The sequence below is a fragment of the Petromyzon marinus genome, chromosome 43 (assembly GCF_048934315.1).
Source record: "Petromyzon marinus isolate PM22_M1 ecotype Great Lakes invasive population chromosome 43, UKy_Petmar_22M1.pri1.0, whole genome shotgun sequence".
Classification (NCBI taxonomy): Eukaryota; Metazoa; Chordata; class Hyperoartia; order Petromyzontiformes; family Petromyzontidae; genus Petromyzon; species Petromyzon marinus.
This window is the reverse complement of record NC_133709.1, coordinates 6,478,996-6,505,051: the sequence shown is the minus strand read 5'-3', so window position 1 is coordinate 6,505,051 and position 26,056 is coordinate 6,478,996. Positions and strand designations below refer to the sequence as shown.

The following is a 26,056-nucleotide window of genomic DNA, read 5'->3' as shown; positions in this document are numbered from 1 at the left end:
TATGATGTGAAAGTGCATAGCTCCAGTGGCTTCCTAATATCGGAAGAGCGTTCCAGACGGCTGCAGAAGCGCATATCTGAAAGCGCGCGATGCGGTGATCGTCTTTGCTTGACGGCGAGCCAAAAGCTCGCCGTTGCTGTTAGGATGACCTGAGTGTGCTTGACGGTTCGTGCTCCTTCACGAGATCGGCAAGGTGTATCGTGGTCCATTCGTGGCAAGCACTTTGTGTGTGACGAGCGCGACCTTAATGCCACCGCACGGCAGGCAGTGCAGCAAACTTAAACAATGCCCCGTGGCGCTTTCTCTGCTCTCGCATATCAAGCTCCCGGACTTCCCCCAACCCACACTGACCAGGGTGGTGAAGTATGGTCATTAACTCCCACGACCCGCACGGCATTGAGGTCCGTCATCCATTCGTATTTGAGTGAATATTGATAACATGATATATGCATTCACCTTGCACAAGCACAGATCTTGTATGATTCAGATAAAAGCACCTCCTGGCCCTGCTCCAGAGATGGCAACGGCTTGGGGGGAGGGGGGGGCGGGAGGCTTTCATCCGGCAGTGGATCATGGCCAATGGCGATAAATATTTTTCGATTTAAAGCTTTCGTGACTGCAGGGATTCATATTCTTGGTTCTTTCGGTAAAGTCACGTAGAAGGGAAATAATACAAATAAAACAACACAAGCAATCATCAGGTCATCAAATTTTCTTGCTGTGGTTTTCACACCTGATGATGATTGTGATTATTTTATTATTTCCCTTCTACGTGACTTTACCGAAAGAACCAAGAATGTGATGAGTATTGTTTATGTGCTGAAGGGGAGGCATACAAGAGTCTGAAGAAAACAAGAGAAAGAGGCAACAAGGCAAGAGGAAGGCGACCTATAGCGACCCAAGTCTCAAAGCCTATCCCTGCAAGAGATTCAAAAAGGTAAAAGACTCTCACGCTTCTTGTCCAATGTATAACCGAGTTGTGCACAGCCAGCCCGGTGCAGCTCAAGGCACAAGCCGTTTATTTTCCTTACTGCAGAACCAGAGCCGTGCTACTAACGTCGGCGTCACATGGTGGCGAGATGTTAACTACCTTGCCTGGTATACAGGACATGGGTTCGATCCCAACGCCAACGTCTGTATATTTGGAGTTTGCATGTTCTCTCTGCCTGTGGTCGCATTGATTTTTGTAGGGGTCCGTCGGTTTTTCCCTCTGTTTAGAAACATGCGTTTTTGGCTGCTATGAATTTCCACGTTATAAGCCACTTCGTTGAGCTAGCATGTGGTCAGTTAGATTCTGAAAAAGAGCTGTGCAGCTCAGTGGGCCTTACCTGGTAAAATAAAAATAGTTTAAGTTGGCATGTTGAAGTGCACCAAATGACAACGTACGACAGTGGAAAATGGGCATCAGTATGTTGGCTTGCTGCAAGATAATGAGCACGTCACCCTCTTCAAAACTATCGCGTAAACTCAAGCTAGTCTTGATGGCTTTGCTTGAAGGTCAGTCGCACAATGAAACATTATTCTTGAAGTGTCCCACCCTCACTTTTCACCAAGCAGGAGACAAGCTTTATTCGAATGAATTTATTCGTGCAAGTTGAGTAACTCACACTCGTCAACTGCTTCCGTCATTTCTGTAGTGATAAATGCAGTTTATTTACAGTTGCCCAATTAAAATCAAATCGACGAAATGTCACGTGTAGCTTATTTTGACTTAATTGTATTCACTATATCCAAAATGCACATTTAACATGTATCCGGTTTAGGAGGACGATTGTTTTTAAGAGTGTACACGTTTATCCTCAAAGTAGATTTTACAAACAACTTTCATTTGGATAAATTACACTTGCTAAAAAGCAATTTGGAAACCTGGTAACAGTAAAAAGAATAAAAAAAATCGGTTCGTTTAACTTATTTTTTTATATTTTACTCGTTAATTAGGTAAATACACTTCCAGCAAATATGTATTAAGGATATTAGTTTCTTTGAATTCATATAAATAATTAATGCGAAGTAGAAGTGGTGGGTTCATTAATGCAACTGTAATTTTTCCCATCTTGTTTGTATTTCCCTGTTCTTATTTAGGTCTCATTTGTACATTATGGTTTACTCAAATAGCCTAAATGCAAAAAAATATTTATTTGCATTTATTGCAAATATAACACCCACAGTGCTATGCACGTATCATGAGCCTTTGGAACCGACCATGGACAAACAAACCTCTCTTGTCGTTCCACCCCTACAGTCGATCGCTTTGTGGTTCTCAGTTGGACAAGCACTTAGGTGATGATGGAGCGATGAAATAGGCTCGTGTGCAGGCACCAGGTGGACCGTTTATACATCGCCAAGCTGAAATGGCTATGGCTTGGCTGGGGGCCTTAATGCAGCCAGTGAACTATTTTGTCTTTTGTCAATGTGACACTTTTTCACTGACTAACCGTGTCGGGGTGGTGGAGGGTTATGACACATTTATAAATAACGCGATCTAACCCAAAAACGTTTATTATGAAAATGAATGTTGTCTTTTTAAATAGGGCATCTGCACCTTTGGAGACAAATGCAAGTATTCACACGATCAAGAGGTCTCCCGAGAGACTGGGCAAGATCAACAAGAGGAGCTAGAGCACAGAGATTCCAAGCGAGAAACAGACCCTTGACGGCACTTCGTCCGCATCATACCACACCAACCAAATACAATCTGCATTGTGGAGAAGATAATTTTGGGGCACACGTAAAGTACGAATGTCAAACATTCAGTTTCATATATGCACATTCTGAAGATATATCAGGGACAACACATTTTGTATTTGCCGAAATCGTTTGCTTGAGTTGCGATAAACTGATATAGGGTGATGAAGTGTAAAGCGTCATCTATATGCTAGGACGGTTAGAATCTTTCCAAATTTTTTTTTAAATTTGGCTTTTCAAAGTTACATAACGTAAAAATTTTACGCGAGGTTAGAAACTTTTACATTTAAAATACAATATTGTCTGCTGCGTTACAAGTTGAATTTGTGTTCAATGTAATTTTGTACAACTTTTAAAAGTGGCAGTTTCAAATGATTTTCTCCAAAGGCAAACGCGTGCTGCCGTGCCTGCCTTCATATTTTGAATGCCACTTCAAATGAAAATAGGCCTGTGACTAAGAACCCCTGATAAAATATTAATTATCCTATCCCTCTTAATTTTACTGTATAAAGTGTGGCGGGCATGTGCTCAAACAAGCAAATCACTAATTGCACTGGCCAAACATGTAAATGCAACGCTTGGAAAAAAGTGTTGAGACTCAGGCCTTTCTGGATAAAGGCATTATTATTATGAATAGGCATACACATCCACCTTTCGGCACCACCCCTCCAAAAAACACGAAGTACAAGATGAACAACTATTCAAGAACAGTGGTGGCAAAAGCAGTGGAAAAAAACGAGTGGCTCGTAAAATATCGTCGGTAGCTTTGGACTAGGCACTGCAACAATACACACTGTCATCTTACAATCCAAGGGGTTCTAATTATTTTAAAAGAAACGATGTGGTTTTTCATCCAGTGTCTCGCCTTGTAAATACTGATGAGAATTTGTATTTTTTTTCCATTAAAAAGTCATTTATCAAAAGCTGTAGAATTGTCTGGTCTCGTCCATTGCATTTCATAAGCATCACAATTTATTTGGATGTTTACATAAAACTACAGTTTTGTCACTCAGCACGTGTAGATAAATTCAACTTCGAGTGCAATTAGGTTTGCACCTGTTTAAAAACGATTCCTAAAAGTTTTGTTATTTTACCAGGTAAGGCCCACTGAGCTTTTTGCTTTTTCAGAACTGGAAAAAGATACACACGACCACAGGGAGAACATGCAAACTCCAAATACACAGGTGTCAGGTTCGAACCCGACACCCTCCTCCATACCCAGTAAGGTAGTTAAAATCTTCCCCACTGAGCTAATGGCCATTTTTCAGAGGCGACCTGGGCACACATGATAGCTCGTCAAAGTGGAGTATCACGATTGGGAATTTATAGTGGCAGCCACAATCTAAGCACGTGTCTCTAAAAGTGGGGAGGCAAAACCGAACGGAGGACCCGGGAGAAAAAACCACAGGGAGAGAAAGAGAAAACACACAAACTCCAAACATACACAGGCATTGTCGGGGGTTGGGATTGAGCCAACATACCAGGCAAGAGAGATAAAAGTACTGTAAGTGGAAAAAGTACTGTAAGTGGAAAGTCCTTGTATAGGAATGGGAATTAAAAAAAAAATCCGGCTAAATAAGCGTAGCTCTGCACGTGGAGCAAAACTTCGGACCGTGGTGTCGAAACACCACGGTCCGATGACGCGAAAACCTACACACCCAGGAGCGTCGCCAGGTGAGCGTTTTGCAACACGCTTTCTGAATGCGGACATGTTTAGTTGTGACACTTTTATTACGTAGCACGGTAATTTAATCATTGAGCTATTCATATGCATGAAAACCAAAGATATTTAATTAACGATACATTTGTTTTTAAATTACTAAATTGAAAAAAGGTGGCAATCGTCTTCCAAGGCTCACATCAAGCCAAAAAACACTCGCAAAAATCTGTACTCATTCGATAATCCTGAAATTAACAGTTACATGTACTGCAGGCTGTCAGTAGCTTAGCACTAATACACATATATGCCTATTTGACAGCTGTTAAAATGTTTAAAACCCTATGAAATGAAAAGCAAACAACATTTTGCCGAATGATTAACTATTTTAAGTTAATGTCAAATATTAAATTAACAATGCACCTTTTTTTTTGTACGCAACTTGCAATGCCTTAACTTAAATGAAAACATTAACTTAACTGTATTCTGCTTGAGAAGCATAACCCTGGCAATTTGTGAAACATTCCACGGGGTTTATTAATATGAACTACCAGGTGGCTTGAGCATACCTTGGATATAACATGAATATGCCTGGTATCTCAAGAACACATCAGTGTGTAATGATACTGTCTGGTATCAATGTTTTAATTGAAACAGCGTAAATAAAACACGACTACATCAAGTTGTTAACGATACGATACCGTACTGTACAAAGAAGTGTATGCTTGAAAGGAAGAAATAAAAAGCTGCGCTAAGCTGCAGCGGTGTAAGGAATGCAGTAGTCTTGTTCAGTCTAAAAATAACTTTCCTACTCGTACACCCGATACACAGCTGCCATGTCATTTTCTGACTGGTCCAGTGATTTGGCCTTTTTGAACATCTGCAACAACAACAACAACACAAACACACGCAAGATCAGTGGACACCAAACCACGCACGTGACCTAATGGTGGTGGCTGGGCTTTAGGCGCGCCTGCAATCCGAGCGCACCGGAGGCGGCGAAGGTTGAGTGGGTCACAAAAAAATGTTGAAAACTTGCCGCGGAGGTGCCGTACCCCCCTAGCCCATCAGAAGGCAAGACCACTGGTCCCCACCAGTATGGGATAGCGCAGGGGTTGGCAATCTGCGGTTCAGAGCCGCATGCGACTCTTTCGCTGCTCCCCACCCCCCACCCCCCTGCGGACTCAGCGGTTTATTTATCTACAAGCTTAAATCTTAAAAACAATTTAACGTAAAGATAACTGATTAAATATGGGTGACTGCGGAATGTCTTGGTGACGACAAAATTCTGCAGTCCAACTGTATTGTTAACGAATGACAAAAGGCACTGACCAGCGTAAAGTATGGTCAACAGCCCTCACCATCATGGGGGGAGGCCCTTCATCCAGCAGTGGATTGACAAAGGGCTGACAATTGAACGTTATATATATTTTAAACTATTTATTTACCAGGTAAAGCCCATTGAGCTATTAAGCTATGTTTCAAAAGTGACGTGGCCACAAATGGCAGTTCAACCCAAGTGGCTTATCATGTGGAAATGTAAAGCAGCCCAACAATCTAAATAGCATGTTTCTAAATGTGGAGGGAAAAACCTGATCATCTGGAGGAAAATGCATGCGATCACGGGCAGAACATGCAAAAATTCAAATACAGTAGAACCTGAGAGATCGAACGCCCCAGAACTTGAACAATTCGGTGATCGAACAAAATTTTCGACCATTTTTTGCCCCGGACATCGAACAAAAATTCGGAGGTCAAACAAGCTGAAAGAACCCGTGTGGGCCGAGACGCGTAGCGAGGGCGACCGAGACAGAGGCGAATGACCCAGTTTTACGCGTAGCTCTCGCCCAGCGCAGACCCGCAAAACACCGTTCCGTCAACTTTTTCCTCACCACCGTCCGCTCAAGCCATCCACTCTCCTTACTACAGGTAAAGTGAAGTTCAATGTTCATTTATTCTATTAATTATAACTGTTCCTTGTTTTTTGTATGCTTTTATGTACTGTATTTTTATATTGTAAACTTTGTGTAAAAATGGTCCCATTAATAGGAGCATCCTTGGGTGGGGAACCAATTAATGCTAATTCCATTCATTCTTATGGCGAAAACTGATTCGTGTTCGAACAAATCGTTGTTCGAAGACGGTTTTGGAACGGATTAAGTTCGATCTCCGAGGTACCACTGTATACAGGCATCGTCAGGGTTGGGACCAAACCCGCGACCTCCTGCATACCAGGCGAGGGAGATAACATCTCGGCCACCACGGTGCACAACGCTGCCAAACATATCCGTGGGGGGGGGGATACCCTTGCTCGCACCGGCTGTTGCCCTCACCTCATTGGCAGCAGCTGCCACGGGGGTTTGTTGGTGCAGCATATCGCCCATTGCGATGGCCAGCCTCAGGTCCTTCTGTACATGCTTCAGGGAGGAGTTGGGCTCGTAATCGCCTTGTAAAATTCCTTAAAGGAACAACACGAAAATACCACGACGTTACACATATCCCACCAATGGTGATTGTTTTTTTTTATGTTGACCTATACTCATAAAAGCAATGTGCACATGATGGGCATAGCGAGTTCTCTGTGGATATCTGTGGCTGACCCAATGAACCGTAAATATAATAACCGTCCATAATAAAGGTTTTTTTTGGGTTAGATCTCGTAAAAATAAGTGTCAATAACCCGCCACCACCCAACACAGCCAATTCATAAGGTTTGTCACATAAACAAAACGTGCCAATTAGTTACTACTTCAGCACAATGGTGTGTTCGGAGAGTAAACCCACAACATTTACAATTTGAGTACGACGTTTCACTAGTGATTACAACTAGCTTGATCAGGCGATTTGCCAGAATTGTAATTAACCGTATTCTCCAGATTATAAGACAAACACATTCCCCTCTGTATGTGTTGAGAAGTTCCCGACGACGTAAAAGAAAAAGTTGGGGTACATCTTATAACGTAAGTGCATGGCCAGATGTGCATAACTCTTCTAACACCGGGAACTTTATTTGGGTGTGTTTTACATTCCGGAGGGTCTTATAAACTGGAGAATATGGTTAAAATATATATTATTTGGAACTATCACAGCCAAGTACATCATCCTGTGTCAGAGAATGGCTCTTGCAGACAACATCACAGAATCACTTTAAAGCGCTCTTTTTGGATACCCCGGAAAGTGTTTTCACGTGCAATAATTGTTGACGAGGCTGTGACCATAATATACTCGCTACACTTGAGAGCCCAGTTAAATCACGGGTAGCTGCACCCGATTCAAAGCCAGGATCTCAGTGGTGCCACAGCTGAGTGCTCCGATCACCGAGCCTCACATCAATACCACTGCAAGTGTTGTCCGTTTTTTGTTTGTTTGTTTTGCGAACTCAAAACGTTACAGCCGTTAAAGTCATATTTTATCAGCACAGAACATGGAGCCTTTTTTATGGTTGGAGTAATTATAATTATTTTCTAGTCGCGTAAAAAAAATTGTGGTTCACTAAAAGGCGGAGTTGTAAAATCTCATATTCTTAGCTCGTTCGGTAAAGTCACGTTGAAGGGAAACAATAAAATAATGCCGTTGGTTTTCACACCTGATGATGACCGTTTGTGTTATGGTCGAAACGTCGTGATAATTTTTATTGTTATATATATTTTATTATTTTATTGTTTTCCCTTCAACGTGACTTTACCGAAAGAGCTAAGAATATGAATTACTGCAGTCACACGAAAGCTTTAAATCAAAAGTTGTAAAATCTCACCAAGCCCCTTCTGTTCCACGAGCGAACTTCCAATGGGACCCAGGCTTAGGACGTCCAGCAGGGTTTGCTGGGAGAGACCACAGCGTTGTGCCAGGGAGAAGCCCTCTGCCAAGGACGTCATGAAGCTTCCCAAGATCATGTTGACCACCAAGGCCATCCGTGCCGCACTGCCCACTTCGCCTACAAACGCAGGGGGGGGGGGGGGGGGTCGGGCCCAGCAAAGAGGTCATCTTTGGTGACAAAGAAGCATTTCGAAAAAAGCTCTACTACACGCATCAGGTGAAAAGCGTTCAAGCCTTCATGTTGTCTGTCTCGACACGTAACGGGGGTGTGGGATGCACGTCGTCGACGCTCGTAAGATGATTCTATACGACAACTTGATAACAAACAGTTTGGTTCACATATGGGAGCATCTTCATGAGAGTTATCGTAAATGGAGAGTTGTCGTAGAGACGATCCAATTTTTCGGACAATAATTCTCGTCAATATCCGATGAGAACTGAATGCCATTTTCAAATTGTAAATCTATTTGAGGCATGCCCTTCTGATATTTGGCCGCATTTATTAAATGGTTAGCCCAAAAATACTTGGGAGACCCATTTACAACATGCAAACATGTTTTTTGCCCCGAGGACTACCCATCAGCTTCAACACCGCCAAATCAATGCTTCCGAGTTTAAAAGGCGAAGGCTTTAAAGCGCTACAGGATCCACACACGTAACTTACTTGTGCGGGGGGGCTGAGGCTCACTCACCGAGGTAGAAGGCACGCCGGCAGATGGCCTGGAAGCAACTATTGCACTCGTCATAGAGAGCGCGGTCCCCCGCGGCCAGCACAAGCAGACCGCCGTCCTCAGACAAGCGCTTGTTTCCAGACACGGGAGCCTCCAAGTACCTACCGCCACGCAGCGTTACAGCCTGAAATAGAGAGTCAGGAGAGTGTAGCGGCGGCTCGGTGCAAGCGCATGGCTACAGTAGAGCAATACAACGTTGGTCCTCAACAAACCGGGGTAGGGTAACTGCAGCCTGTGACTTCACTTCGAACAGCCCATGATGCAACACTCCATACAGCTAGTGACTGCAATTCATAGGGCCCACAGTCACATCGAGGCTTCCATTGCTTTCTATCAAGCCCACAAACGATATTTATCCATCGCCGCAAACATCAATGGCCACGCCAATTAGGTACTAGAGGGGAATATTTTTAAATGTGGCAACAATACCGTTTTTTAATAACAGTGTACTCAGTTACTACTAACACTGCAAGGCCCTTTTTCTGACGATGTAAGCACCAACGAGGTGAGATGCAAACCGGGATGGTGTTACAGATATCATACTGGTAGGAACCTCCTGGTTACACCACCAGCCCACAGGGGATTATTGTGTCCGTCCGTCGTGCATCCAAAAATGGGAGGGGTGGGGCTGGGTGGAGAGGGGAGGGTGGGGAGGGGATGGTGGGGAGGGGCTGGGTGGGGAGGGGCTGGGTGGGGAGGGTGGGGCTGGGTGGGACTGGGTGGGGGTGGGGAGGGGCTGGGTGGGGAGGGTGGGAGGGGTGGGGCTGGGGGGGAGGGGTTGGTCACCCCGTGGTGCCCTTATAAAACTCAACGTTTAACCTACTCACGCCAGCTTGTGCCCGCCCTCACAGTCGGGCATATTTGCGGAATACACCACACCGCCGTTGACCCTGGCCATTGACCGAGCAACCCAACGTTCCTACCAGCTCCCTCCGCAGGAATGTGTTAATGCTACAACACGTAAAAAGGACAAACCTCTGAAATGTCAACAGCCGTCTCTGGGTCCACTGTAGACATGTCTACGTAGCACTTGCCGGGTCTAATCCCCTGCAGTACTCCACTGGGCCCCAGAACCAGCTGGCATCGCACGAAGAAGAACAGAGGGGACAAAGATTAAACAGTATAAAACACAGTATATTTCCTGTAATAAAATATATACATTACTTTGAAATATCAGCATGTTACATGCTAAATCACATTTATTTAAAGCATTGCTGTGTACATGCTTATAGTTTATTCGTATTTATTCGCTGCGATAACACATTCTGTATTTCGTTCATCTTCATGTAGTTTGTTTATGGTAACACATCTGAACTCACAGTGATTGAACACAATAAACTAATCAAGATGACAAACCTTTAATATCAAATATACCTGTGATAGAACATTTTTTTGAGTGTTCGTGGATATTTAGTGAGCCTTCTTGTGATGTTAAGCTCCAGAAGCTTCCGCACATATGCTCCGGCACATTCACAGTGCTCAAAAAAGCTCAGCCACACTCGTGTGTATGTTGACCTTCTTTCGCACCGTACGTAGCCAACCGTGCTAATCGGAGGTGCGGGCGAAGGACAACTAAACACAGAAAGCATTTCTAAATAAGTATTAAATATAAATTTGAAAATGTATAGCTCCAGTGGTTTTTTAATACCAGAAGAGTGTTCCAAGCAGCCGCAGAAGCGCATCTAAAAGCGCGCGATGCAGTGGCCATCTTTGTTCGATGGTTAACCAAAAGCTGCTGCGAGGATGACTGGAGTTTGCGTGTGGGTTTACGCTCTATAACGAGATCACAAAGGTCTTGTGGTTTTTTTGTAGTAAGCACGTTGTGTGTAATGAGTGCGGCCTTATCAGATCACAATAAATTTCAACCAGGAGTAATGTTAGAAAGATGCACAATTTCAGTTTTCCATCTTCTCCCAGCTGCATGGGTTTACATACATCTTTAGCAGCTGCAGGATCAGCAATGCAAGCAAGGGTGATGTCACAGCAGGACACAACCTCCGCAGGCGTTCTTCCAAGGTAAGCTCCATCTTGCACAAATATGTCGCACTAGGAACGGCAAACATAGTTCAGTCAGTCTCGATGAATGCCGATACACAATCTTGATTGGAAGTTTTCGTGACTGCAGGAATCCATACTCTTTGGTTTCGATCGCAACACAAGCAATCGTCATCAGGTTGACAGATACGGCAGTAGAACTGCTGAACGAGAAAGGGCTGTTGCAGCAAGAGGCTATATAGAGGTTTGAGGTGGGTGTCACCCAAGGGTAATAAGTAGGCGGGGTCAGAGATGGAAAGGAGTCCCATCGCCGTACGCACGCACGCACAGCAGCTGTGCCCAAGGAGGATTGGCATGTTAATGCAAACGAAAAGAATGTAAAAAATGAGCCCCGTCGTCGCACAAGAGCAATGTCGCCGCAAGCACGCACAGCAGCTGCTTTAAAGGAGGATTGGCATGTTAATGCGAACGAGCACAGCGGGTCTAATTTCCCATTGTATTCGTTTGCATTAACATGCCAATCCTCTTGATTTAAAGCTTGCGTGACTGCAGGAATTCATATTCCTGGTTCTTTCGGTAAAGTCACGTAGAAGGGAAACAATAAAATAAAAAAATATAAAATAAAATTCTCACGACGTTTCGACTGCAACACAAGCAATCATCATCATCTACACAAGCAGTCATCATCATGATGATTGCTTGTGTTGCAGTCGAAACGTCATGAGAATGTTATTGTTTTATATATTTCCCATTGCATTCGTTTGCATTAACATGCCAATCCTCTTGATTTAAAGCTTTCGTGACTGCAGGGATTCATATTCCTGGTTCTTTCGGTAAAGTAACGTAGAAGGGAAATAATCAAATAAAAATATAAAATAACATTCTCACGATCATCATCATGATGATTGCTTGTGTTGCAGTCGAAACGTCGTTATATTTTTATTTTATTGTTTCCCTTCTACGTTACTTTACCGAAAGAACCAGGAATATGCCAATCCTCCTTTGGCGCAGCTGTTGTGCATGCGTAAGGCGACGGGACTCCTTTTCATCTGACCCCGCCTACTTACCCTTGGGTGACACCCACCTCAAACCTACGAAAACCCTCTTGTTGCAACAGCCCTTTCTTGTTCAGCAGTTCCACTGCTGTATCTTTCTACCTGATGACGATTGCTTGTGTTGCGATCGAAACATCATGATTTATTCTTAATTTTTTCTACCTGTGACTTTACCGAAAGTACCAAAGAGAATGCCTATACATTCAAACAATAATACTACAGTAGCTGCAAAAAATTATATACTATCTACTTAACACAAGATTAAGGCCTCTCCGTGCCATGGGTGTTGTTGACCGTACGTCACCACGCTGGTCAGTGGCAGGTGTAAGGGAAAAGCGGGTGCTGCGGACCGGTTCAGATATCACTCGCAACTCATGTTAACCGGAACCAGGAATTAAACTCGGGTTATCAGGTTCATAGCGCACCCCCCCACCCTCCCCCATATTATACAATGCAGTTGATCATCGATTATCCGGTTTCCAACATTATCTGGCGGTGCCGTGCCGATCCAGTGAAACTGGCAAAACCGTTCCGAAGGCTTTAACCAGTCCGGCGATCGTCAAACACATGGTTGTTAAAACAAGAGCGCAGTACGTATATCACTCCATTGAGAATATTCGTGATTAAGAGTGGTAATTACTTTACAGTAAATACTAATAACTTTTATAGGATATTTTTGTTTATTTATGCCGATTTCATATAGTAAACACATTAAAAAAACCCAGAAACAACACCTAAAACATGTTATGCAAGAATGTGCAAAAATAAGCGGCGTTTTTGAAAATACGGCGCCCCCCCCCGACGCCGCCGGATAATATAATCGATGATCAACTGTGTATATTGCATAAATCTAGCCCTTGACTGTACATCTCTTACCTTACTAGCCGTTCTACTCCAAACGGTAACATTGTGGCCAGTCTTCAAAAGATTCTGCACCATTCCACAGCCCATGAGGCCAAGGCCCAAGAAGCCTATCCTGTAGGCCACAGGAAGGCAAGAAGCGCGCGCACATCGCTACGCTCAGCATGACGACAGGAGGCCAAATGAACCTTATGGTGGTACCCCGGGGTAGCCATAGTAGCCCGGCTCTCGCATGATGTCCCTGATGCAGTCATTTTTAGTCTGTTGATGGTCGGCGACGCGGCAATCGACTCATCTCGACGAGCTGTACTCACGAGGATGCACCGCTACGGTGCGTACCGCGAGCGTTTGGGGTTTCAGCGCAATCGCCCTCGCTGCGTTTCGACATCGCGGAGTGTGGCACCGATTTCGGATTGATTGGTTACCCCCAGTCGCGGAGTGATGTTACAGCCCTGGGGATAAATAGTGTCCCAGAAATATAATATTCAATTGCCTGGGCCATTTTGTATTATTTGGTACCCCGGGGTACCGCCATGAGGATCAAATATAGCACGGAACAACCTCGTCAAATGCAAGCGAGTTTAACACTTTGCAACACTGCCAAGTGCTTATAACAAAACCCAACATTTTTCCTGCCACACAATACCAATCTCGAACATGACGAATCATTTGGTGATACTGTGCCGGCAATGGTGCGCAAGTGAAAAAAAAATCTCATTCGTCAACAACTGCCTACAGGTGACGTTTCAGGTGACTGCCCTTCTTCATAGTGTGTCAGATTTACCATGGCCCTCCATATGAGGGGGGGACAGACACAGGCAGAAGTCTATGGGGTTAAGACCATGGTGAGAAGGTAGACAGCAGCATGTGGGAGGAGGCGCTGAGCCCAGGCCAGTGTCAAAAATAAAACCAAAATATACTCTCCGCCAACAAAAATAAACTGTTGTTAACGTGAGGTCCCGTTAATCAATTGTGCGTTGTAATGGTAATATATCTGGGAGAAGTCTTTCACAGTTGCTATTGTGTATGTACAGTAGAGCACTTCTTCAATCCACTGCTGGATAAAAAAATGTAGTCATTATTACCGACACCAATCTATTGATATTAGCTCTGTGATACTGGTAGGAAACGTAGTGGACTGGAAGCCCAACCGGGATTAATTCACAGGAGGCAGGGGATTGTGTATGTCTGTGGATGTCTGTCCACGTGGGAGGGGTGGGGCTGGGTGGAGAGGTGAGGGTAGGGAGGGGCTGGGTGGAGAGTGGCTGGGTGGGGAGGGGAGGGTGGGGCTGGGTGGGGAGGGTGGGAGGGGTGGGGCTGGGTGGGGTGGGGCTGTGTGGGGAGGGGCTGGTCACCCCGTGGTGCCCTATGGACTGGAAGCCCAACCGGGATTGTGTATGTCTGTGGATGTCTGTCCACGTGGGAGGGGTGGGGCTGGGTGGAGAGGGGAGGGTAGGGAGGGGCTGGGTGGGGGGTGGGAGGGGGGGGGCTGGGTGGGGAGGGGCTGGTCACCCCGTGGTGCCCTTATAAAACTCAACGTTTAACCTACTCACGCCGGCTTGTGCCCGCCCTCAGTCGGGCATATTTGCGGAATACACCACGTGGTGCCGCCGTTGACCCTGGCCATTGACCGAGCAACCCAACACGTTCCTACCAGCTCCCTCCGCAGGAATGTGTTTAATCAACTGCTATTGAATATTCCAAACCAATGACAAAACTGACAAAATCCAAGCAAAACACCCGCAGCAACCTCGACGGCAAAGTTCACCAACCGTTTGTCGATGGGCGTGATGTTTCCATTTGCTGCGGTGGTATCTGCCGCCTGGACAGATGCTAGTGGCATGCCCTGGCAGAACAAAGGATGAAGCAGCACAAGTAATTGACGTACCCCTTAGTACGTCACCAGAATCATAATCACGGTAATAACCTCCATTCTAAACAGCCCTGATCCTCTACTCACTCAAGTCATCCCTCACTACCTCCCCACCCTGACCCTTTGCACATCACTTGCTACGTCACTGCCTTCATCTCATCTGGTACCATTCCTGTAGCTCTCAAGACTGCCACCCTGAAAAACATCAACACTGGAGCCCAACATCTCTGTAAATTTCCATCACGTCTCAAACCTCCTTTACATTGGAAAAATCCAAGAAAGGGTTATCTACACCCACCTCTTTCTCTATAAAGTAGCCATGACCCAGTATATTCTGGTTTCTGCCAAAGCCATTCTTTTGAAACTGCGCTGTGTGGAAAATTATTCTCTATGTTCAGGTCCTGGATAACTCTCACTACAAATTATCCTCGATCGATGTTGCTTTTGACACCATAGACTAACTCCGTGCTCCTTGAGCATCCTCATCACTGAGGACATCTCCAGCACAATTCTCTCCTCATTCCACTCTTACCTCTCAAACTGCTCTTCCCAAAGACCCCTGTGGCTAGAGTGCACTATACAGCTCAATTTTCAGTCTCCTGGTCTTCTCAGCAACTCATTCACTTGGGAAAAACATCTCCAGTGTTAATGTCAACCATCAATTCCATACTGATTACAGCCAACTCTGTCATGATTGGCTTCAGAAACCCAACCTCCCTGTTCAAACCTGCATCCTACTTCCTGTCATCTATGTTTTTCTCAAGCTAAATATTACCCAGGAGTCCACACTCAGTAAAGACTCCAGTTCAATTTTGCACCTCCTAAACCGACATTATTCCTGGCAGTGTGTGCAAAACCTTGGAGTTGCCATTCATCCCAAACTCTCTTCCCACAGATGTATGCACGATTTCACACCTCCGTCTGCGCGACATCTCCCACATACATCATGGTTCTCTCCCAAGGTGCATCCGAAACTCCCATCTCTATGTGTTCATAACATTCTGACTCAACCATTGCCACTCTCTCCTCCAAGGCCTCCACAAATACAAACCTCCAAACTCCAAACGATTAAAAATGCCGATCACCCGTTCCCAATCACGTGACATCACCCCCAAGGTCACGCTACTGGTTCCCATTTCATATCCTGGATCAACTTCAAGATCACACAGCGTTTTAAAGTTCCTCCATGGACTCACCCCTGCCTGCCTCTCTAATCTTACTCTACGCCACCTCGCATGCTCTCCCCACTCCCAGTAACGAAGGCCTTCTGTTGGAAGCCAACCATTGCTTAGTGGGAGTTCAGTCGTTCTCCTCTGCTGCCCCCACTGTCTGGAACTCTTTCCCTCGACATCCAAGTTGTCGACTTTGCTAAAGTCTAGACTCAAGACCACCCCTCTTCTTCTCTGTCTACAACTGTTATCTTTCTCTTTCTAGACTAAAATTCCTTCATCCAGGATACCCATGTTTCACTGTTTAGTACAGACCCCCTGTGATGAGGTTGCATTAGACGATACATAAAACCTAAATTGCCACTAAATAAAATAAGCAATTCTGTTAATTGGCACTAAAATATTCTTATGCATAAACTTATTTACACGCCGCTTTCAACAGAATGTGATCATTTAAAAATAAAATTGACGGCAAATCTGGAAGGAACATTGTAATGCTAAGTAAACAATGTCCATTACATTGATGGATTGTCACCTAATGATTCAAAAGATAAAAAAATTGGTTCAAATTTTGTACCATTTTCTAAATGTCCACCTCCATAATTGAATCGAGAGCCTGTGGACCACAACAACGGGATTTTCCATCTTAACTTCTCAAGCAAAAACAGGCCACCATACTTCAATAGGGATTACCGTTGGTATGGCTATTTTAATACACACAATGGACAGGAAGGACAAGATCAATGGGCCACATAATGCGCATGCATCATGTACGTTGACTCAAGAGCGCAGAAGTTTGGTCACCACATCTACGCCTCTATATAAGGAACGAAACAGCTGGGCTTCTCCACAAATCTGGCTGTCGCCTGATGAAGCTAGTTGTAATTACTGGCGAAACGTTGTACTCAGATTTTAAATGTTGTGGCTTGGCTCTCCAACACACCTGCGTGCTGTACCAGTGACGAATTGGCCACGTTCTGTTTACGTGACAACCCTCACTAGTTGGCCGTGTCGGGTGGTGGCGGGTTTTAACGACACATTTATATATTTACGTGATCTAACCCAAAAAAAATTCTATCATGCAAGTAAAAACCAAATATAGGAATGAATATCTGGTAACAAAACGCTCATGAGACAGTTATGACTGAAATGTAACGGTGTGGACAACTAGTGTGCTGGCCTAGAATTATTACCAGTGTGACATGGTTCGTGACCCCTGTCTCGGACGCTGTGGTAAGGTGCTGTGGAAACATCAAGCATACAATCCTTTAGAAGGCACATCTAGATGACCACCAATACATGACAAGGCGGCCTTGTGAAATTTTTAAAACTAGAACTAAAGATGTGCAGATTCGTAAATGTAAGAGGTGAAGGTTCAGCCCTGCAATTACTTGTTTGTACTACTGCTTATGGAAGGGCCTCCATACTAGAGGGAGCAATAGAAGCATCTCCAGACGATATTCTTGCTGACACTTCCACATCGGCCAGATGGAAAGAATTGCATCAAAATTGTATATCAGTGATACAGACAATGTCAAAGCTTGTGAGAGGGCAATGTACGACTTGAGACCCAACTACAATACCATATTATAGCAGGCTTCAAAAAAAAGGAACAATTAACGACATAGTACAAAAGTTTTATATATATATAAACGAAATTTTGTTCTGTTTTAAAGCCACTACATTGCATTCCCACCTCTGCCTTTACAGCAAATTCCACTGCACTCCCTCCAAGCTGGGGGGTTTCAGATGACGTTTCAGAGGAGCCGCCGTTGAGAGGAGGCGGTTGCGGGTTGCTCGCATCGCCTGCACACTGCAGAAGGCTTACACCGACTTCCGTCGCTGGTGCCTCAGTCAGGCTTGGGCTCCCGACTACCTGGAGGGAGGACGGGCTCTGTACGGCCTGCAGGGCACTCACGGCGCATGCAGCCTGCAGAGTGCTGGGAGGCGGCGCTGCGTGGAAGCTGCTCGCGCTTCCACTGGGCTGCTAGGAAAACGGGGCGACGTTAATGCTTTTCGATAATTAGCGGACATTCAAACGTGTCGTTTCGATGCACGCACGCAGCAAACGGTTGCATGAACTGTCGCTGAAGCAGAGGTTCGTTAACTGTGCATGTTAGTGGATGATAAATACTAATAATGCTACAACTGACGAAAAACACGCATAAGCTCTCATTATTAACGGCATGTCATATAAACCCGCATGTAAACAATGAATCTATAACAATGTTTTTTCCCCCCCACAGTTAAAAACAAAAGTATCTGTACATCAAAACATGAGCAAGGCCTGTTATATTTAAATAAATTTCCTGAGACTGTTTGGGGGTTTGCTTCAATGTTAAGTATTGGGTTGATTTTACAAGGGTAGACAATTGTGATGGAAACAATTCAAGAAGAGACTACAAAGTTACACTTGCAAAGGCTATAACTGTGCTTTATAGCGACATGATGTTAGAATGTAAAGTCTACATTATAAAAAAGGGGTAATCTCTTTTTTGGTGGGACGTTTCACTGGTCAGAAAGGATTATCTATAATTGTTTCCTTAACCAAGAATGTTTTTCTCCCCCTCCCACTTTAATTGGAGCTATACATTACAATCACAAATACTGGCAGAGCAGGATGTAATAGCCAACAGTGGTTGCAAAATTGGCAGCATCAGAAATCTTTATAAACTGCCCTCGCGTATGACAGTGGCGCTTTGATGATGAAAGCAGCATTCAATGTTTAGCATGCAAGCATTTTGAATTGCAAGACTAAAAAGGAGGCATGCTTGAGATGTTAAGGGTAGTCAAAGTGCAAAAAAATTGGACTTTGGACTACCAAGAGTAAAAAGTATCGTGTAAATATTCATCCAAGCTTAGCCAACCAAATTGACAATTACATTTGGGCCATATCCTCAAATATATCATGTACAGCAGAAGCAAGCAAAGGATCATTACTTTGCCAAAGTATTAATGTTTTGAAATGTTCAGAGCAAGAGTGTCTACAGTGTGTTTGAATTGTGTATAATGATACATTTATTGGTTTCTGCTGTAACTGATGTTACATGTCCGGGTCATTCCCTCTCTCTTAGCACAATTGGTAATTTATTTCAAAAGTTTTTCACTTGCGAAAAACATGGATGTTACACAAGGTAAGTCATCATAATCCATTATGTTGCTCTGTTTGGGAAGCATATTATATAATAGCTGCCTGTGATAAATTGTAGTCAATAAGCAAATTAGTGTAAAACAATGCCACTTGGATATTTCTATAGAAGCTATAAGTAATGTAGTTATCAAGCAGTGGTAAGAATGGCATGGTTATGGCCATATATATGTGTTTGATCCAACTTTGGAATTGTAAAAAATCTGGGTTATCACAAATGAATAAACGGTGCTGCTTAACGTGTTTATCATTGTCAATGTGTTTGTGCTTTAAGAGTGATTCGCATTATATCTGGGAATGTTTGTTACATCAGTACTGTACCTTGTCTGACTGGCTCAGGAGGAAATGTCTAAAGTGAGGGTCATCCTTAACATGCTGAGAAAAGAAACAGAAAAGTGAGGCGTCAATGGAGAGAGGGGCCTGAGCAAAATGCGAAAGACTGCTATATTATCACTGGGTACATGCTCAACCCACACCATATAGCACGACACAACTCGATCTATTTAGCGTGTACGGTGATCTTGTAAAGTCAAACCTACATCTGGTTAAACCACTAATAAAACAAGACGAAACTATATTAACCTGGCCATTCTATTTTCATCAGTGAAATAAGCGTACTAAATGTATCCATGCTAGTTTTTGTTCACTTTCCTACAGATTTTTTTTTGGCAGTAACTGCAGTTTTAAAAACGTGTTTTTTTTTGTGAATTTTCACTCTCGGTACGTAAAGAGACATCACTTGTTGGTCATATGCACTTCAAGCGCAAATATAAAAAAGCATAGTTCTGGGCAAATGACCACAGATGCGACGGTATTTAATCGAAGACTAAAGCAGTGGAGAGAGATGCCTGATATTTTAACTCGACTCTTGCAGTTCACATGGTCAGCGCTATGATTCATAGATTAAAAGGATGATATGGGCATTAATGGACGACAAAAAACGCATACTGACACCCATGGAAAATAATGTGCATGCACACACACACACACACCCCCGTGGTACTGTAAGCAGGCAACCCTCATGGCAAATGGCGATTCAAGGAATATCTTTAAGATCCAAGTGTTTGACATATATTTGCAAATCAAACTCTGGAAGGCTCCCTTCATTGATATTAAATGTGCAACAGCAAAGAGAGCGAGTGTACCATGGGCAGCCTAAAGCAATTGTATATTGTTTGTATTGAGTCACCTCAACACTGGACACCAACAGGGTTCCATGCTGTCACAAGAAATGTATTCAGTATACCATTTCTCAAGCGCACGGAAAACAACATATAATCGTGGTCTCATACACAAACCCAGAGGTAACCGCACTTACCGTGCGCTTGATAATAGCGGCCGGCCCAATTGCAGTTGTTGTCAAGGCCTCGGGTACCTGTCAAAGGCACAAAGGCCAGCATTTTATTTAAGTGCTCATTTTATAATTAAAGAATGTCTATGAGATAAATTACAATCATTAGCTGAAGGTCCTGGATTGTTCAGTTATAGGTCTTTGTAGTGGCAGATGGCAGTAATCTATGAAACTGCTAAAACAATACGAAAAATACTTTCTGGCAATAAAACAGGTGTTAAGATGTTCAAAGAGCAACCTTTTGCATGGAATAAAGTCTGTTAACCACAAGTTGGTGCTAAAACAATATTAGGCCCATTTTTCGAAAAAAAAGTATCACCGCTGTTTAACAGCAACAATCAATACACCTTTCTAAGTAAAACACAACCATCTGCTATTTTACAGCATTACAATCCTCCACTAAATTAATTTGAATTAAAAAAATTGAGAAAAAAAAGGCTTTGAAATATTCTGTTGAATCGGTGTAAGACTGAGTGTGGGTTTGAAAAATGTGTATGTTTAGCCTGGAAATAAGGACACTGTACGTACACACAATTCATATATAAACAATGCACCTTTACATTACACTGGTGGATGAAAGGGGAAGGGCAACTTCTGATACAAGCACACATGGCCTTGCTCCCAAGGAGTGTGCTTATATCTAGCATATTATGGAATACAGGATGATCCATTTATAGATACCCAACAAATATAGAAATTGTAAAAAAATACTTTAAAGCATCTGCGTATCTCCCACCAATCTCAATACACACATTACATCGTTTAACACTCTCCTCTGTAAGATATGGAGCTGTCACTTTCACAACATTAAATCACCTGTTGAGAAGAGGCTCATTGAGAAATCAATGGTGTATGTATAAATGGATCACCCGGTGCACTGATTATTAATAAAGCATGCAAAACGCAGATGCATCTCAAGATGGTGTTTTAAATGGGTTAGGAGATGCAATTTGATAGCAGAGGAGATCAATTCTAGAGAGAGGAAGAAAGTATGAAGATAGAGAGTGACAAGCAACAAAGCAAAGTTTCGACTGCACATTACATGCAGGCTGTAAAGAATGGCACGTGTCATGCATTCACCTGCGATGTACAGGTGTGCATGTGACCAGTGAGTGTCATTCAAGGTTACATGGGCATGATTTGATGAGTAATGCACATCTGTTCACTACATGGATCCCAACAAAGCTGTCATTTATGGAATGATAAAAGTTGTGACGAAAATCACACCTTCTTTCCCACAGGGGATTTTTTGGGTGTAACATTTTTATCTTCTTTTTGCTCCTCCTTTTTCCCCCGTTTGGCTGTCTCACCACTTGCTGCCGCCTGGGCAAAACAGAGAGAAGACGAATAATCTCCTCTCAAGTCTGATCTGACCAAGGCACCCCAATTTAAAATCCACAACTGATTCCGGTTTGACACTACTAGTTCACTAACTACGCAGCTCCCGCCAGAGAGCAAACCCTGACAATGCTAAATCCATATAGTTAAATTACTGACAAATTGTTACATCTTCTTTCGTATGGCTGATGTAAATGCGGAGCAACAACTACAATTTCACATTCAGGTGGTCCGTAGTCAAGCCAGACAACTGCATCAGGAGCACCAAAAGTGTATCACTGTAATGTCTCCATTGTATTTGTGGATCGGGCATAGAATCATGATGTGTTATATGGTCTGTTCTGGATGACCAGTAGCACACTAGAGAGTTTTAAATGTTCCATTTGTTTGTACATCTGGTATCCGCATCTGCCATAATTTGTGCCGATGTCGTTTAAGGTGGACCACGAGCTTCGTGGAATATTAAAACCAGGGCATCTTCTGCTCTGGGTCTTTCACAATGTGTTTGTCTAAATTCCTCCATAACACTATCTTACATTGAGTCATGAAACTAATACAGCACACATAGCCAACCACAATATATTTACCCCAACTGCTGTGTAAGCCCATGTAGACAACCACGTCCATGCTCTTAAAACTCAAGCTGGCATTGCTAAGCAAGAGGTAACATTCTTCAAACGAAGGCCTGTGAGAATAAGTCATCATTTGGGGGCCATGGTGACAAAATATTTCCCTCTAACAGCGAACCTTTGATGACGGAAAAATCACATATCGACTCCGCAAAGTTGCGTGGATTTTCATAGTATGCCGCATCGCACATAAAGCCTGTTACCTGTATGGCTTGACTTAAAAAAAACTCGGAAGGCCAGGGGCTTCATTTCACTGGTATATGCTTCATCTCACGGGCAAGATATGTGATTAACTTGGTGGCAATATGCAAGAGGATTTGCAGAAAGAAAGAGCTCACAGTGGAGTATTACAATAAGGCATATTGACAGAGAAAGCACTCTGATCCACCGTTTAAAAAAATCTTAAGACAATTAATACAACTCACCTTCTTCTTGTTAATAAATTCCTCCACAGCATCGAGGGCCTGTAGAAAGCGCTTGCTCTTGTTTGCCTTTACCATGTCCTCCTTGTGTGGCTGAAAAGGCTTCAGCTGGTCCACTTTGATCCACGCACTGAGAGCATAAAGTGAACAGGAGCGCATGGATTACAAGTCCTAATATTTGAGTAATTACACGTACAATTGCATGGCAAAAGCATGATAAAATTCCTTACTGGTCTTCGGTTCCAAAAAACTTAACAAAATAACACGGTTTTCCTTTTGGCTTCTTCATGTCTTTTGGTGGCTTCACAATCTGCAAAGAGGTACAAGAACATTTAACTTCGTGAGATTAATTATGGAGAGAAATTGAATATGTACCAACCAAGATAGTAATTGTACTCACTGCAATAACTGCATGGATTAGCAGGAGATTAAATGAAATTATATTCTTGCATATGGCAACAATGCGAAGGACCTAAATGCAAATGTTGAGGTCTGCTAGCCACGAGAGGGCTCCAGGAAAGGGTTTTTGTAGTTGTGCTATTCCTCCATGGAGCACCGACTACAAGTGGTTTATTATATGGTCCATAGTTTGGGTCGCAAGGCCAGTCACACTGTGGCTTTCCTTTAACATTCCATTTAAGAAGTTGTATCCATTGACTTGCTGATGTTCTGATGCGGTTGATGGTGCACCAGTGACTTTGAGGAATGTCAAAGGCAGGTGCGATGTTAGGGTCTCAACTGAGGAGTTTATAATCAATGTCCGCGTTGTTCCACCATGTTCGCAAGCATTCTTCCTGATTTGGATGGGATTCTATAATAGTGACAGCACTATCCCAGAAGGGGGATCCAGACTTGAGTCAGTGGCAAGGCGAATCGGAAAAGTTTTGTTTGACGGGTAGGTTGTCATTGGCATTAAACAAGTTTATGTATTTGCAGTTTGCATGTCTCCGTGGCTATATGGTGGCAGAATGTTCGCCAGGGCATGTGTCGGTTTCGTGTTATTTAATTGTGCATCCAACAGTTGTGTGTACGAGATGCCATACCAGGCTGGAGCACAATACTGTGCCAATGATTAGATCAGCAATCAGTTGAGGCGCCCCAGGTGATTCCTGGACGTTTCTGTAGCAGGGCGATTCTTTTTTTGGGTGGGAGATCGTAACCTCGTGGCCCACATGTGATGTGTTTTCGTTTTGTCTTAAACAATTAACACTGCATCTGGGTGAAATGGACGTCGTTAATTCGAATCCAGATGTGGTCATAAGTACTACATTAAAAGGAGTACAAATATACGAGTTCAAAAAAAGGCCCTGGCTATTGTGTGGTTCTCTACTGCAATCTCATAATATAAATGTATCAATTTCCACTGCGGCGTTAACCTCAGATCCAGCGAAATCAAGGAACAGTGTTTAACACCGGCCCTCCCATGCCACAGCCAGTATTTTATCAACTACGTCCACGCAAGCAGAAACTTAGCAACAGAATACTAAGAACAAATCAACCACTGCGTGCATAGAGATGAATTTGTACACTCCAGGGATTAACTGAAGCAAGTGTGCTAAATGGCAGAAAAGGAAAAGCTGTGGAAGTAGCGGACTGCATAACCACCTTGCGCTCATGTATTTTGCCTTCAAAATGAAACCAAATATTTGGAGAGTAATCTAACTCTGGCCTCTTGAAGTGCTGCGAAGGGCCATTGGCCCAAAAGTCAACGGTTATAGACTTAAATTTTGACTTATTCGTCAGTAACACCGTCTTAAAAAGAATGTGTGTAGTTTTGTTAGCATGCCTGAGTTTTATAGGTACGGGATGACTGGGTCATGTTTACAGGTGCGGGTCACAAGTATGGCCAGGGTATCTGGAGTTGAATCATCTGGAGCAGTGCTCTTCACTCATTTTCAGAGGCGGGCACCACTTTCGCTGATAAGACATCATCAGTGTTGAGGGCCGCCACACATTCGAAACCACCGGGGGTTTGACAGAACAATGATGATGGGGGAAGGGGGGGTTGTCAAGGGCCGTACTAAAGGTCACCAGGGGCCGCCAAGTGGCCAGCGGGCCTTGTAATGAAGAGCACTGATTTGGAGCTTTTAGAGGTGAAGGGTTTCGTGGAGAACACAGGAGTGAGTCGCCTCGTCGGCGTGAGATCTGTGCAACGATGGATGGATGGGATCTCTGAGCGGCACAGCAAAGTTGTGCGATGGCGCGTGGTGGTTTTCCCAACATTTGCGCTTTTCAGTATTTATTCACACGAGCAGCTGAGGAGTTACCCTGCGTTATCAGTGATGGTTTGTGTTTAAACACATGCAATAAAGACGAGTGAAACACTGGCCACCTTACAACTCGATCAAATGAAAAAAAATAAACGCCAAATCAACGTGGAAAAATGTGTCGTGATATCAATTGAATAAATGCAGTGTGTACTGTACTGATATACAGCAGTAATTCTACTGCAATAATGTACATCGCCTTAAAGGCAATGTATTTCAACGTTAGCATTTAAAAACACAGTCGCGTTAGATGCGTTGCTCTAATAGTTTGGTAACACTGCAGTCGTACTTTATTGTAATATCCGTACGGTTTGCTACATCGCCAGTATTAAACTTAAACCACGTACGCTTTCTCAGCCAATATTATCCTTCACAAACACAGTGTTGGGTGGCGACAACCACGCGATAGTACAGTCCCTGTATTATCCGTGCTATTAGCATTGTCGGGACATGGAACCGTGTATCACTTTTGGCGTTCTATTGCAGCGTTATACAAAGCGGCGCCTGTTGTTTGTAGCTCGCTGGCTTTTTTTGGCGTTTCGTGAGCGTTCGTCAGGAGGGCGCGCGCGCCGCACCGCGCGCTCCGCCATGTCCCCTAGCCCTGGGCCTACTCTACCACCGCCCTCACTCCCCTCACCCCAGCGCGTACCTTGCCCGGCCACGGCGGGTACTTGCCCATCTTGCCCCTGCACGGACACAAAAGCAGCACAGGGCACGCGGCGGCGGTGAGCTCGCGGGCACGGCGGCGGCGGGGGGGCGCGCGCGCATAGCTCATAGCGAGCGGGCACACCACAACAACACGTTGAACGTCGAGGCCGAGGCGAGTAAGGTGCGGTGGGTGGGTGGGTTTGAGGCGGAGAGGGAGGAGGTGGGTGCGGGTGCGGAGGAGGCGGGGGGGGAAAGAGCGAAGAGGAATGAAGAAAGAACGGGGAGCGAACAACTCCGTCTCACCAGACGAGCTCTCCTATCTTGAAGTGCGCCGCCATGTTTGACCCTCGCCTGATGAGGGGGGGGGGCGAGCGGGGCGGTGGATATGGGGGGGGTGGAGAAGAGGGCGCG

General features: G+C 44.1%; 2 protein-coding genes across 20 annotated transcripts in view; one reads left to right on the top strand and one right to left on the bottom strand.

Annotated features, from left to right (window-relative positions):
- The window catches only part of TRMT1 (tRNA methyltransferase 1), a 21,419-nt gene extending 17,811 nt beyond the window's left edge, over positions 1-3,608 (top strand). The window contains exons 16-17 of the mRNA XM_032970238.2: positions 826-937; positions 2,532-3,608. Coding sequence (XP_032826129.1) covers positions 826-937; positions 2,532-2,654 — 235 coding nt within the window. The 3' untranslated portion in view covers positions 2,655-3,608. The remainder of the gene's footprint in view (positions 1-825; positions 938-2,531) is intronic.
- Positions 2,484-26,056, bottom strand: GLYR1 (glyoxylate reductase 1 homolog). Of its 19 annotated transcripts, none has more exons than XM_032970239.2 (17): positions 25,949-26,056; positions 25,647-25,683; positions 22,961-23,040; positions 22,734-22,860; positions 21,569-21,664; positions 20,309-20,365; positions 19,312-19,365; positions 17,539-17,829; positions 17,036-17,083; positions 14,573-14,646; positions 12,816-12,915; positions 10,825-10,935; positions 9,865-9,966; positions 8,851-9,013; positions 8,097-8,276; positions 6,676-6,800; positions 2,484-5,222 (listed from the first exon to the last, which is right to left on the bottom strand). In XM_032970239.2, the coding sequence occupies exons 1-17, from the start codon at positions 25,981-25,983 to the stop codon at positions 5,151-5,153; spliced, it is 1,752 nt and encodes a 583-aa protein (XP_032826130.2). In that variant the 5' UTR covers positions 25,984-26,056; the 3' UTR covers positions 2,484-5,150. The 19 variants fall into 19 exon arrangements, with proteins under 19 accessions (XP_032826130.2, XP_032826142.2, XP_032826131.2 ...); XM_032970251.2 differs by having other exon boundaries at positions 17,761-17,829; XM_032970240.2 differs by having other exon boundaries at positions 17,539-17,826.